At 36.8% G+C, this 14,764-nt stretch overlaps 1 protein-coding gene across 1 annotated transcript; it reads left to right on the top strand.

Moving 5' to 3' along the window:
* Window positions 1-8,905: 8,905 nt before the first annotated feature.
* On the top strand, window positions 8,906-14,070 carry LOC107187441 (glucose dehydrogenase [FAD, quinone]). Its single transcript, XM_015575545.1, is given in 4 exon segments — window positions 8,906-9,310; window positions 11,022-11,205; window positions 12,855-13,336; window positions 13,339-14,070. Coding segments are annotated over 4 exon segments (1,803 nt in total).
* The last annotated feature ends 694 nt before the right edge of the window (window positions 14,071-14,764 follow it).

Consider the following 14,764-nt stretch of genomic DNA (forward strand, 5'->3'; position numbering starts at 1 on the left):
ATAAAGTTTTTATTAGGTCGTCTGGAAAATTAGTGCCGTTTTGTGTCCAGTGTCTTTATTATTATTTCTACTGGAGAAATAGTAATACAACATTGCTACACAATTTGACACTTGAACTCAATATACGCATAAATTCTTAGATTACGAAATTTATAAGAAACTAATACACCAATTAATAAATATTATAACAGAGATCGTAATTATGCAGATCATGTTTACACAAGTTTGTAAGATTTTCAATAATTACTTGAGCGATACCAGATAATTGCCATCGCAGAGAAAAAGTTGCGCATTTCAACATGGAAGATAATCATCGACTAGATAAATAAAAATAGCAAAAAAAAAGGGTTGCAATTCCTCTCACTACGACAGTTCACGTTTGTGAGGTACATTTGCACCGTCACTCTTGTCCCACTTTTTCGGTCGCATCTCTTGTCATACCATCGACCAGAGATGAGCAAATTCATTACCTAGATAAAGAATTTCGAACAGTAATAAAAACCATTCAAAAAAGTACCTCACCATTTTTCATTGCTCAAATATGGGAATCCAAAATTTCTTCCTCAATCACTTGGGGACCAATTATTTCAGCTTATTAACTGTTTAAAGATCAGAATAACTTTCTTAGACAGTATTGCTAAATTTTTTATAAGATTCTAACAAACACAGTTGTGTAAAATCGCCCAAAGTCGCAATACAGTAAATCCTGGATAAGTGTGCGAAGGCTATTTGGCATTGCTCAGGAGGGGTCCCCAGGTGTAACGCTGACTTTTTAATGAGATTTGGCACAGTGATAGAGCTTGAAATTCTGAAGACAATGATATTTGTTTCAGGCGCATATGACCATTAAGTTTATGAAATATTTAATGTTCAGTGCCGAGGAGGCTTCGAACATTCATCGAGGATTTACTGCAGTGAAAATTTGAACGGTACCATTTACGAAAGATATGAAACCATAAAGAGGTAGGTGTTCCTGTAAATGGCTGCTCTTTATAAGTAAAGATTTTACTCCATGGGCACCAACTTATAAGATCAAATAAAAAGGTCAAAATAGAAGGTTCAAACTTTAATTTGCTTTTCTTTTAAACAAATTATGATGAACACTAACAAAGTTATGGAACATTGAATTTCGACAATTTTTCACTAGTGTACAAGTGAAGGAATAATTCTTAACAGTAGCGTATAATTATATATAAATTCGAAATTGCGATGTCTTAAAAAGAAATCATCGCAATTTTAATACAAAAGTCGCCTAGATTGCGATAAATCGCCCAATCTTGTAACACTGCTATTAGATAACGTTGTTTTTCACTATGCGTTATATGAATAAAATTGTGTCCAACTCTGTCATCGATTAATGGAGAATACTAAAATGATTCCGTGAACACAACCACGTACACACCATCGAAATCGTGAATAAGGTTCACGACCCACATTTTCAGCCTTCAGAAATCGGATGGGATCCATCTTCTGGGCAATTAGTTGCGTAACGAACCGCCATTGGAAGGCTAATCATTACTCCCGGGCGAAATTCTGATCGTCGGCGTGGAAAGGGTGATCAATCGATTTCCCAATAAACTGGAAAACATTCGATGTCACGCTACTCAACTTCTATGACGGGCACGATTAATCGAAAGGGACAGTGATAAAATGAGGTAATAGATTTTGTAGTATTTTACGATTAATTATTATATACAAAATGATTAGAGCCAAAGTACGAAAATATATACAGAGTGTCCAACCTAACTCTGCAACCCTTAATTATTCTCTTATTTGTCACGGTATAAAAAAATGGTTCGGGAGAAAGTTAGTGTATTTTAGAGGGAAAATTAGGCTATGAGATTGAAGTTCATCTCAAGGTCATATCTTCTGAGATTTTTCTAATGGTAACGTTTTCTTAAATGGAATACCTAAAGAAAAATGTTTGAAGTTTATTTTTGTTTCCAATTTGTGTTTAGCATTGTAATAGTGATTTTTTGTATAAGAAGAGTTAAGGTTAAAATAAAGTTGTTATTCAATTGAAGTGAAGTTGTTTTATTTTTTTAGTGTTTCATATTTTGACTTAAATCCAAAGAGGCTGAACAATGTGAGAAACTGTACGCAATATTAAACTCCATTCATGATCCCTAATTACCATGGATAAATATCTGGTTAGACAAGATTTTGTCGAGTCCCGCATTTGAATTGGCGGAAACAGGTTATTTTACGAAAGTGAGATAAATCTAGCTCGGCCTTATAAACGGTTAAAAGAGGAACACAGTAGTAAAACCAACTTCACGGAAAATAAATAGATTTTGTATTAAACGAAATTTAACGTTTCTTCGTAGAGATAGTGAATTTATCGCAAAGATACACATGTATGAAGTCAAGACAGTGCTATAAGTATATGTGGAACCCAGAGCCAGAGTGTATTAAGTCACACTTTTCAAACTTTAGAGGAGAGCAAGTCAAAAGTATATATAAAAATGATGAATTATAAATTTTCTTTCGATCATCCCTGTATACTAAAGTAAAAAAAATTTAAGAAATAAAATAACTATATTTAGTACTCGCGTTCACACTTTATATTGATTTTACATGTTACTTTATGTTCTTGGAGAGTAACGTACGTTTCTGACATTTTATTTAAACAATTGAAGACAGATATGATAAATGAAAATACATATATTACCGGCGAAAAGTATATAAAAATACAGGGGCTGTTCCAAAAATTCAACCATAGGATGAACAACCATAAAAAATCCATAAAATTAAAAATCTTACAAGTCACGATTCATCGGACTGGTTATTGCGTTATTCCTTTCTAATTCCATAGGCCTTAAATCCAAGTTACTTGACTTAATAATTTATTATAACCTTGCACGAAAAAACCGAGTCATTTATTGAAATCACGCTGTGATCCAAAAATTGAAGAAATTGTCAAACAAAACCAAATATTCGTCATTCTTACGTAATTCGCGTAATAGTCCAAGCATTGAGTAAATAATCACTATATCACCAGAAAACAGTATAAATTACTGAGATTGCTTCGAGTAATTGCATTTCCCTTTCAATTTCTATATTTCTCGAATGAATCAAGTATCTGATGATATATGAAGGGGAGTGTACATTTATGGTCAGTAATGTCTTGTGTTAATTACGGTACAATTATAATATCGAGGCGATAGGTGAAAAAAAAAAACGAATGCTAATTACGATCTAATGATGATCAAGAAGCGAGATTATGCGAAGGGGGCATAAAAATGTCGGGCGATCAGGGGGGGGGGGAAGGTCGCACCCCGATGATCGAAGGTGCAAGTACAACAGGGGGACCGTTTCTGACAAAGTGGTGGTACCGTCGTGGCCGTTTATACGTAGAACGTAATGTTCGAGCATTCAGTCTTTCGCTTTCTCTGCGTCCGCGAGTTCCTCGGATCCAAGACGTCTTTGAACGCACGTGGTCTCTCGAGCGTGGTCCACACCGGGGATCCGGGCGCCTTTTTCGGAGCGATGTAAACGGCAGTCGTCACGGGTACGGATCGTTTCATCGATTTCGACATTCGTTCGAGGTTCACGTTATTCCACTCGACGGAAAAAAAAAAACGCATTTTCATCGAACAGGGACCGTGTCTAATATAAATTCCTCGAACGTCTCAGGCGTAGCACGGTTTATGAAGTTCAATGGAAGAGATATCTAAGTTTTAACCCCTTGCCCTATAACATCGAGTCAGACTCGTGTTGACGATTTAAAAATCGATTCAACACAGAAGAATATTATTCGGTTTTTGTTTGAGTCGAAGTGATATGCCACATTGCTGACATTAATATTTAACTTTTACGGTAAAAGTACAGTTGCGATATGTACAGAATTTTGTTTTTTGGGAAAATATCGACAACAATGTAATCCTGGAGTCTGCAGATGTCTAGAAAATCGTAGGGTAAGGGGTTAACGGAAACATTAATATGAAAATCAACGTCTATGTTTGTTTGTAAGGTATAAAGTGAAGAAGTGGAACAACGATGGATGTGTTCTATTATTATACTTGATGTGTTGATGAAGTTTCTATTTTTATTTTTATTTCTTACTCGATATCTTCGTGATAATGACACAACAGTGAATTTGTTATTTAAATTGTTTAGTTTGAATTACTAATTCTTTCTCTCGTTTCTGTTTTACTTTATTTTTAATAATAGTAAACTTGTTTAAATGTTAACTCTTTCTCCCGATTCTGACTTTTTTCATATTTAGTCACGCAATGTCGTCTCGATGTCAATATGTTAGTGAGTTGTGTCGTGTAAATATGAACTATTCCTCTTGCTTCTGATGATTTTTCGGCTTTGCTTCGATCAACCTCTTCTTAATCATTCGTTCTAATCGCAAGTACGTTAACCCATTCATAATAAGCTGGACTCGTGGTCCGTGACCTAGACCAAACAATAACCTGTACTCCGGCGTTTTTGTATCCACATACAGGGTGGTAAAAAATGGGTTTAGATCTTTAAGAATAGATAGTACTGACTATCGCTAATGTCTTGATAACGATACAAAAAACTGGCAACACCAGAAAAAATTACATTAATTAATATCTTCAAGCGAATTCAAGTTTTTATATACAAGATAAATAAATAGAAATTGATTTTTGTTCCTCGGTGGTTCTATTGGTGTGGCGGTAAATTAATTTATTCTGTGAACACTCTTAAAGTCTCTATATCATTGCACTTTATACGCTGTAAATACTAGTCCCCTCATAAATAAGATGTGAACTTCATGCGTTTATAAAAATACGCGACTAACATTCGAAATAGTTAAGAACTTGAATGCAGTTTAATGAGGTTTCCGTTTCATATGGACCTCGATAGAAATTTCTATTCGATTCCAAATCCAAGGTTTGTCATCGGGTAGGAATTTTTAAAAAATTCTACAAAATTTAGAACTTACAGACTCCAGAAGACAAATTGTTACATTGTCCTGGTCTCTGGTCTCTCTAACATTTACTCTGAAATATTAAATATCAATGCGAGCCGAATAATATTTCACTTCGACTCAAAGAAACCTAACAACATTCATGTTTATTTCATCCGATATTGACATCTTCACCACCAAGGGGTTAAAGGCCATCCCTAAAAATGATTTCCATTGAAGGACTTTCGAAGTTATGCAAGTTGTTGCATCGAAATGGGAGATGTTTATGTAGAGAACTAAATTAACAAAATTTGTTTACGTGCAAATGATTGTGTTTTTGTCGAATTACTCCGTGAACTTTCCAGACGAACCGTGTAGAAAGGAAGTATGCCACGGTGTCGTCCGTAAAAAGGTTCGTTCGACGATGACTGGCACGTCCTTGGTGAATGACGATGTCACCGGCACTGCATTGTCCCAGGAAGAAAGTTATGCAAACGCGCGTGGATCACTTGGAATTGTTCCGCGTCTGCCTCTCTCGCCGATTCCACGTCGTGAACGTAGAACCGTCAGTATTGGCGAATCGCGTGTGTCCATACGATCGGCCTTGTTGTGTTGGTGAATGGGGCTCGTTAACATGCAAGTGAGAAACGGTGTTTCGGAGTTTCACGTTTATTGTCCCGCCTCTGTATACGCACGCGAAATACCGTCACCCACGAGTGCATAAAGCAATCAGGAATTGGATGATCCTTTCATCCAAAGAACAGCCTTTGATGTGGGTGCTAAACGAACCTTCGTCCTTATGATTTTATTATTTCTCCGGATCATTCGAGCTTCATAAACAAATTTTCCGTCGCTTTTACGAAGTCTTGTAAAAGTAGTATGAACGTTATTTGAACCTTTAAGGCTGAGATTTTTAAATCGTTATTTCGAAATTATAAGACTGAGTCAGAGTTAAAGCTAAGTGTATACATTAAAAAGGTGAGGTTTGTGTAGTACTTCTGTAGCATCGTACTAGCGTAAGATCACGACAGTAGTGCAGTTTCATACGATTTTCTTAAACATTTTCGGGATGGATGGGCAGCCGAAAAATTCGGGAGAAAGGAATTCGAAGATATAACCACAAAATTTTGTAAATATCGTTAGGAATTCTTAAACGTGATGAATGTATTATTAATAATTTATTATGGTTGGTATTTGGTGTAGGACTGATGGTTTTTATTCATAGTATCATGAAGAAATTTGGATATTGAAATATTTCAAAATCAAATTCAGCTGGAAGTGCACTCATGGGTCTTTGAGTGAGATCGTGACCCAAAATATACATATATCATTTTTTTGGTAATTAAAACATATAATTGTTCTAGTGGCATGTCCTCAAACCCAAATCTGCAAAAAGAACACCTTTATTGGAGATATTAACCCTTTTAAAATCAGCGATTTTTAGGAAGTACTTGCTAAAAATCTAAGATGATTTCAGCAAGTATACTGAAAACACATTAAGATAAATACAATATTTCCAAATATAACCGCATTATTTTTAATGTCGCTGCACTAAAAAGTTATTTTTAAATATTATTTTAAAACGTTACTGTAACCAAGAAACTACTTTATTTGTTGAAAATAAAATAGATTATTTACTATTTGCTATTAGATTCACAGTTTCAGCACGTGTCGTACGCCAAATATTTTCGAGTCTAATGACGTAACAATCCTGGATTCCCTTTGACGAAAAGACTACGTGTCTATGCTTAATCGGATCGACGATAAATTACTGTCAATACTGCTATTCCGAGGGTAATCTGAATATTTCGTTGAAATAATGTTACGTAACGTTCAAAAGTTTCACCAGAAATTAACGTAGGAGACGGTGTATTGCAATGACGACTTATCTTAGAGAAGGAATGTCGAATAGATTGGTACATTGACAAATGAGTCGTTTATTTTGAAACCGGTGTCTCTACATTTTCCTGTTTATTTGTTTGCAATTTATCCGCGTACATCTGTAACCACAGCAACCATATTCTTGATTTTCGCGAAATTAGTTTTGCACCATTTTCAACATAAACAGAATACGAGTATGGAAAAAATCGAAGTCTGAGTATCGGTTCCATTGATTACTCTTACTTCTATCATCGACAACCAGCAATGTCCTTGCGTGATTCGTTTATAGCTGTGTATATCATTCTCCGAATAATTTATTCATATTCGTAGACATAATTATGGTCGAAGGAAAGTTTAAAAAAGGTGCGTGTTGAAACAGAAAATAAGTATCATTTTACAACAACCAAGTGCAAGGCATTCGTGATAGAACTGACTACTTTATTGCTTTAAAATATATGTTTATAATGAAAAATTGGAAAAACTAAGTATATACATATGCACTGTATTAATTTTAAATATTCTCTATGTGTCCACCTACTTGAAGTAAACGTGTAAAAATAAACGCGGTGTTCCGATTTAGAATGAAAAATTTGGAAAACACAATTTTTTTATGTAAGAGCGTATATTTCATTTATATACATATAGGGTCTCTCCTATGTTTCCTTCATATATTTTTGTACACTGCTACAAGTGCACATTTTATTATAACACATTTAATTAAAATATTCTGGGTCACTCGCGACCCTTTAGTGTCGCTCTAAGGTCACACGCAACAGATCATCCTAAATAAATATTTCTCCTGTTTCAAACTGTTCGAAAATAATCAAAAAGTATTTGATCTCAATGTATTATACTATGTCAACAACTCGTATGTTGGTTCAAAATGTAATGTCTATATTCCGTGCATGAATATTTAAAATTCGACGAAATAACGAAGAACGTCATTGGTTAAACATAACGCTTGTATTTTTCTTTAAAAAAAAAAAACTTCTAAGAAACTACATACGATTTTATGGACCGATCCTTCCAAGATGTCAATATGCAATTGTACAGAGTGATCAATAAGTCCTCGACAACTGTGATTCAAAATAAAAAAGTAACACTCAAAGACGTAGCAATTCTGTTAAAAAATTTTTTCTTAAAAAAATATTTGATTCATGAGGTTTTTAAAGTATTTGTCATCAGAAGTAACACAATATCGTAATCTGGCCTCAAAATAATGGAGTATAATTGATTGTTGAACGATATCCTTCTCCGTTGTGTGCGAGTTAAAAACAACTCGGAAGAAACGGCATGGAGCGATGTCGAGCCACCAAGCAGTACCAATTGATGTAGCAATCATTGTTACTTCTGAGGGCAAACACTTTGAAAACCTCACCAATTAGATACCTTTTCGATTCTTATTGCACATTTTTTAACAAAGTTTCGACATCTTTTAGTGTTACCTTTTTATTTTGAATCACAATTGTCGAGGACTTATTTATCTCCCTATATGGACTTATTGACCCTGTACTTGGGCACACATCAAGAAACAGAATCCCCGTATCGTCCATTTCGATTCGAAAGGACCACAAAATCCTTCGTTAGATTATTACGTGCAGAAGACTACAAAATTTCTCCATGTCTTGTTACAGGTTCCCTCGAGACACCATAAGAGGAAGCATCCAATAACTTGACCCGGTGGCTCTTCAGCTTGTTTGCACCAGGGACCCAGAGCACCGAGGAGACTTTCTCACAGCATCAACCGGTTCCTTTTTGTCATGTCTCGAAGGGACACGATCAGGACCAATAAAATTCGTTCGTGTCACAGCTACTACGCCCGGAAGAGAAACAACCATAACATCATTCAACACCATCATACAGATGGAATTTGTTCGTAATGAGACCGCCCAATTTCACCCGTAACACCTATGACATAATCAAAATCGTACATTCCAACCTTCAACTACCTCGTCATTAGCAATGATCGACTGAACAGTCTTTGCAAACTTAAAAAAGAAACATTGAATATTTACTGAAAAATGCTTCGAATGTTGCACACTATAAAGACATAATCTTACCAAAAAAAAAAGAAGGATAAAGCTTCTTTCGAGTACACACTTTGTTCCAACGTCTCCGAAGAAATCGAGATAAAAAGGAAACATGGGACTCGTGACAGCGACCACGTTGGCCGTAAAGGGCGCCACGATTCTTCTCGGGAAAGTGGCCATTATTCCCATTCTGATCGCAGCCCTAGCCTACTTTAACTACGATCTGATGGATCCAGAGAATCAGCCGCAGGTGACCAAGAGTCTACGAAGGGAATACGATTTCGTGGTGGTCGGTGGTGGTTCGGCCGGAAGCGTGGTCGTCAATCGGCTCACGGAGAATCCAGAATGGACCGTGTTGCTGTTGGAGGCGGGGGGACACGAGACGGAAATTACGGACGTGCCGATACTGTCAATTTATTTGCACAAGAGCAAAGTGGACTGGAAGTATAGGACGCAGCCGCAGGACTCGGCGTGTCAGGCGATGGTCGATCATCGGTGTTGCTGGACCAGGGGGAAGGTAAAGCATTTTGTTTCTGAGGATTTTTTGTGACATTTTGAAGATTATGACGAATTATTTATGAACGTTGACCCTGTCGATCCTTTAGCTATGGCAGAACTGGATTAATCCATTAGGACCCAACGTTGCGTTAACACAACGTTTCACTAGCAATTTTTTTTCAGTGAGCTTACATAATGAATTCTGTTTTTCATGTTGCAGTTGTGAAAGAGGGCTTCAAAGATTTGCTTAACATTTTTTTTGTCACTATTTATTCCTCCATTTAGATCCTACGACGTTATGAAATTTGAAGATATTGAAGTATTTATAGCACTATGATGAACCAATTTTTTTCGTAAATCAAGGTAGTTTTTTAGCGTATCTTTCTCTAGTAGTGGGCATCTAGGTGTCTAGTATTATAATGGGTTTTTTAGTTTTTTGGGTTTTTATATTAAGTTATTTTATTTAGGTTTACCAATAAAAAATTGCCCAAAGTTGTACATACAAAACAGGGTTGATGTGTGTTTCCTATTTTCATGTAATATTCTTGAAAGTTATACCAGATATACAAAAATTGTTGGAATAAAAATTTAATGACTCTTTGTGCTCTATAAAACTGTATAATGAAATTGTTAAAAATATGTTTATTTAATTATTTATAGCATAAATTTTTAACAATTTCATCACCAAATTTATACAGCATAAAAAGTTATTAAATTCTTATTGTAACAATGTTTCATTGCTCATGTGACGTTTGCAACCAGATTGTGTCTTCCTACACATACTCAGCCACTAGTTTAAGTCATTAACAACAGATTTTAGCGCTTTCGTCACGAGATATCAAGAGTGGCGATATCACGTGCTAGGTTATATTAGGTACAGTTACTCTACGTTAATTAGAAAATATTTATGCGTGAATTTTGTAGCTCGAATTAGCGATTCGAGTGTGCAGCAACGCAAGTAGAAAGCAGAGCGTGCCCTCCTTTATGGTATCCCGGTACGCTAATCGAAAGGTATTAAGGTCTTTTGTAATCTGTGCATAAAATGGACAGTTTTACGCGAGCAATCACACAGTTACCACTTGAAACAATGCGTTGCTGTGAAACTTCGAAAGAAGTACTACAATAGGTAGCTAAATAAGACGTCTACGTTCTCTCGATTTCACTCATGGTTCTTTTAAACTCCTTTTTCACTAATATCGTGTGATCCACTGCCGAAGAAGCGGAAGATTTTCAAAATTTTTGCGATTGTCGATGTTCTGAAAACTTAGAATATCGATCCAAAAAAAAAAAAAAATGAATAAAATGGCAGTGTCGATATTAGGTACTTGAATCAAAACAAAAAAGTGTAATGATGAATAAAAGAATGTTAACAAAATCATGAAATATTAAAATATAGAAATATTTTATTATTAGAGTAATAGGAATCACAATATTTATTAAAGAAAAATCAGAACTATGTTTATGGTGATTTCAATATTATAAGGTGAATAATAGAGATACAAAAACAATTATTGTCAGTGACTTACTTAAATATAATAGCAGTGCATATATATGTATACATTTCTTGCATTTTGAAGCAGGAAACCGTCGAGGTTTCTCCCTTTTTCAACAGCGACTGTCTGTTGTACATCGAAGAGAACGCACAAAAGACACGCAACGCGAATACTTCGAATAAATTAAAAAATTATTTAGGACATATTCTTTTTCTGACGTTGTTTATGAAATTTCAGGTTCTCGGTGGTTCAAGTGTGCTCAACACGATGCTCTACATTCGAGGAAATCGTCGTGATTTCGACCAATGGGAAAGCTTCGGAAATTACGGTTGGGGCTATGACAATGTCCTGCCTTACTTTAAGAAATCCGAGGACCAAAGGAATCCCTATTTAGCTCGTAACACCAAATATCATAACACTGGTAAGGGATCACCTTCGATATTTCAAAGAAAATTTTCCAATCCTTATGCATTGTGGTTAAAATAAAAACGTACCACTTTTTTCTACAGAATGTAATCGATCCTTTTCTGGGTAAACGTTATCTCTCAACACGATTTGAAACATGGCATACTTGGTTCGTTTCTATTTTAACCACAATACATAAGAGTTGAAAATTTTAGGGTGGTTTTATATAACGGTTATGCCACGCAGTGTATATAAAAGTCAAAATATGTATGTATGTTTAAGAATTAATTCAATCTGTAAAATATTGGCAATAACAAACACGATTGTAAAATACGATAGAATCGAGGAAGAATAAGGGAACATACACTACTGTTTATCGTTAGATGTTCGAGTACACTCAAGGTAATTGGTATTCAACCTTCGTATGCAAATTGCAAAGTGAAAGGAATTTGTTTATACGTATGACAATTTAAGTTGATAGTTTCTGATGTCGACATTTGTAGGTCAAGAAAAAATAGAGCACTACTACATGATTAACATTATATTCACGATCAAAAATTTAATTAATACATTCTGAGATATACATAAGTTAATATATGAATATATTAACGATATTATAACAAGAATACAAATTAGAGAGAATTTTTCTAATCAGATGTACCAAAACCGTTTGAACAGTACTGTACATATACTAGATGCCACAATGAGCCATAATAAAAATATATACATATTACATATCTTGAAATTTATAAAAAAAAATCAATTTACAAAATTTCACTGTATACCAGTCAGCAAGCCATTACATTTTTGTATTAACATTGGCAACGAATAAATGAAATTGTTTCTTTTCTATTCAACTGACACTGAACAACTATTCATCTGACACTGAAAATCAATGCAGCCACCCGAGAAACATCAACCTGTGACAGGGTACGCATTACCAACGCCGTGAAATGGGGTCAGGTTGTGACGTTTTAACCGGATGTACGTAACATCGATAAACCGGTTCCTGATAAATCGAACGATCACACTGCAAAAAAAATTGATTACGTGAACATTGATTATAAGGTCAGATAAAACGCCATAAGGATTACACTAGTAAGTTACTCGTGACATCGCTGATGGAGGCATAGTGTATTACGAAAAAAAATATCCAAATAAAAAACATTGTATATTTTCTATTCGACCCAAAAAATTTGATATTTATAGCAAAGTTGAATAAAATAAATTTGCTTGAGGTCTTTAAGAAACTCGAAAATTAGAGAATGACTGTAATAAATGTTAGCTTCGATTGTTTTACTGCTTCGGCGTTTCCTTGCACTTTTGCCTACCAGGTAATAACATCTGCATGTCAGAGGTTCAGGATAGGTTCGAATTACGTCGCCGTCTTCCCAAGTGCTTGAAGGGAAACTTTCTCCTTTTCTGGCAAGTCTCGAGAAAAAGAGACACGTGTTTCCTCGAGTAACCATGGGAAGACGGTGGAAACGGGCAGAACATCGTCAACCGTCGAACCGTTAACAGCGTCCGATACATCATAGTTTTATTACTATTGGATTATTTATTTTTATCAGTTGTCTTGGTTTTGTTATATTTTGTATAAATATTATTCTTATTAATCGTGGTGCACATTTACTATCCTAAACCGTTTATTGCGTTCTGTTCCAGGTGGTTACCTGACCGTGCAAGACGCGCCGTACAACACACCATTGGGGGTGGCTTTCCTACAAGCCGGCGAGGAAATGGGCTACGAGCTGGTCGACGTGAACGGCGAACAACAGACGGGTTTCGCGTTCTACCAGTACACGATGCGAAGGGGAACAAGATGCAGCACAGGGAAGGCGTTCGTCCGGCCGATCCAGTTACGGAAGAACTTCCACCTGTCTCTATGGAGCCATGTGACGCGTATTCTGATCGATCCCCGGACCAAACGGGCCTACGGTGTGGAGTTCATCAGGGATGGTCGCAAAGAGGTGGTGTACGCGAAGAAAGAAGTGATACTCGCGGCTGGCGCCATAAATTCGCCGCAGCTTCTGATGCTGTCTGGTATAGGTCCTCGGGCACACCTGGAACAGGTGAGGATCCCAGTGATCCAAGACTCGCCAGGTGTAGGCCAGAATCTGCAGGACCACATCGCGGTAGGTGGTCTACTCTGACCTCTAACGTCGGTTTAGAGGCTGTAGGATTCATATCCACGAAGTACGCGAACAAGAGCGACGACTGGCCAGACATCGAGTTTATGTTGACCTCCTCATCCACCAGCTCAGACGGTGGTACACACGTGAAGAACGCACATGGACTGACCGATGAGTTCTACAACGAGGTCTTCGGTAAAATCAATAACCGTGATGTGTTCGGCGTGTTCCCTATGATGCTAAGACCAAAGTCTCGCGGCGTCGTCAAGCTCAGATCGAAGAATCCGTTGGATTATCCGCTACTCTATCATAACTATCTGACCCATCCGGATGATGTTCGGGTTCTAAGGGAGGGCGTCAAAGCTGCGATAGCTTTTGGCGAAACGAGCAGCATGAAACGTTTCGGCGCCAGGTTTCACAGTAAGCCTGTGCCGAACTGCAAACACCTGCCGTTGTTCACGGACGAGTACTGGGACTGCGCGATCCGACAGTACACCATGACGATTTATCATATGAGCTGCACCGCCAAAATGGGTCCACGGACCGATCCTATGGCCGTTGTCGATCCGGAATTGAGGGTACACGGGATCGATGGTCTCAGGGTTATCGACGCGTCGATCATGCCCACGATCACCAACGGCAACATCAATGCGCCTGTGATCATGATCGGGGAGAAAGGCGCAGATATGATTAAGAAACAGTGGCTGTCGCGTCGGAAGAGGGACAACGCAACGATCGCTGGCTCCTGATACGTTGAATTCTTGCCGTGAAATCGGCCCAGTCTCTAATCGAACAGGCATGTCTCTCTCTAACGCCAGTTGGTGAACGATTGAGGGAACTGTTGGGTGATAGTTGTTGTGTGAATTCTAGAAAATGCTGTTGTTGATATGCAAAGTGTATTGTACAGGTGGGACAAGCTCAAAAAGTATTTTTAATATGGTCGGAGATGGGTGGAAAGTGTCATACTAGACGCTTTTGGACGTTTTAGATTCCTATGTTACTTTCATGCACTTGTTAATATGGAAAGTGTACTGTACAGGTGGGACAAGCTAGACAAGTATTTTTATAATGGTCGAAGATGGGTGGAAAGTGTCATACTAGACGCTTTTGAATGTTTTACATTCCTATGTTACCTTTATGCACTTTTGTGCATTGTCGTGAAGTGTGCAAATAATAGCGATTATAGATAGTGTATAACAGAATTGACGGTAACTGTCGATAATAATCGATCTGTTCATATTACTTACTTCCTTTTACGATTAATTAAAATTGTTTTAGGTAATTCCTGTGTTTATCGTAATTTATATTAGATGCGTTTAAATTGAGGACGATACAATCATGCTAAGATTGCCAAACGACTTTGAAGTATTTATTGTTTGTTTCTTCCTCCCCTAGAAATACAGTGATTCCCAGATACGTTCGCATACTTTCCAAATAACAATT

This window comes from Dufourea novaeangliae, unplaced genomic scaffold (genome assembly GCF_001272555.1).
Source record: "Dufourea novaeangliae isolate 0120121106 unplaced genomic scaffold, ASM127255v1 scaffold89, whole genome shotgun sequence".
Lineage (NCBI taxonomy): Eukaryota > Metazoa > Arthropoda > Insecta > Hymenoptera > Halictidae > Dufourea > Dufourea novaeangliae.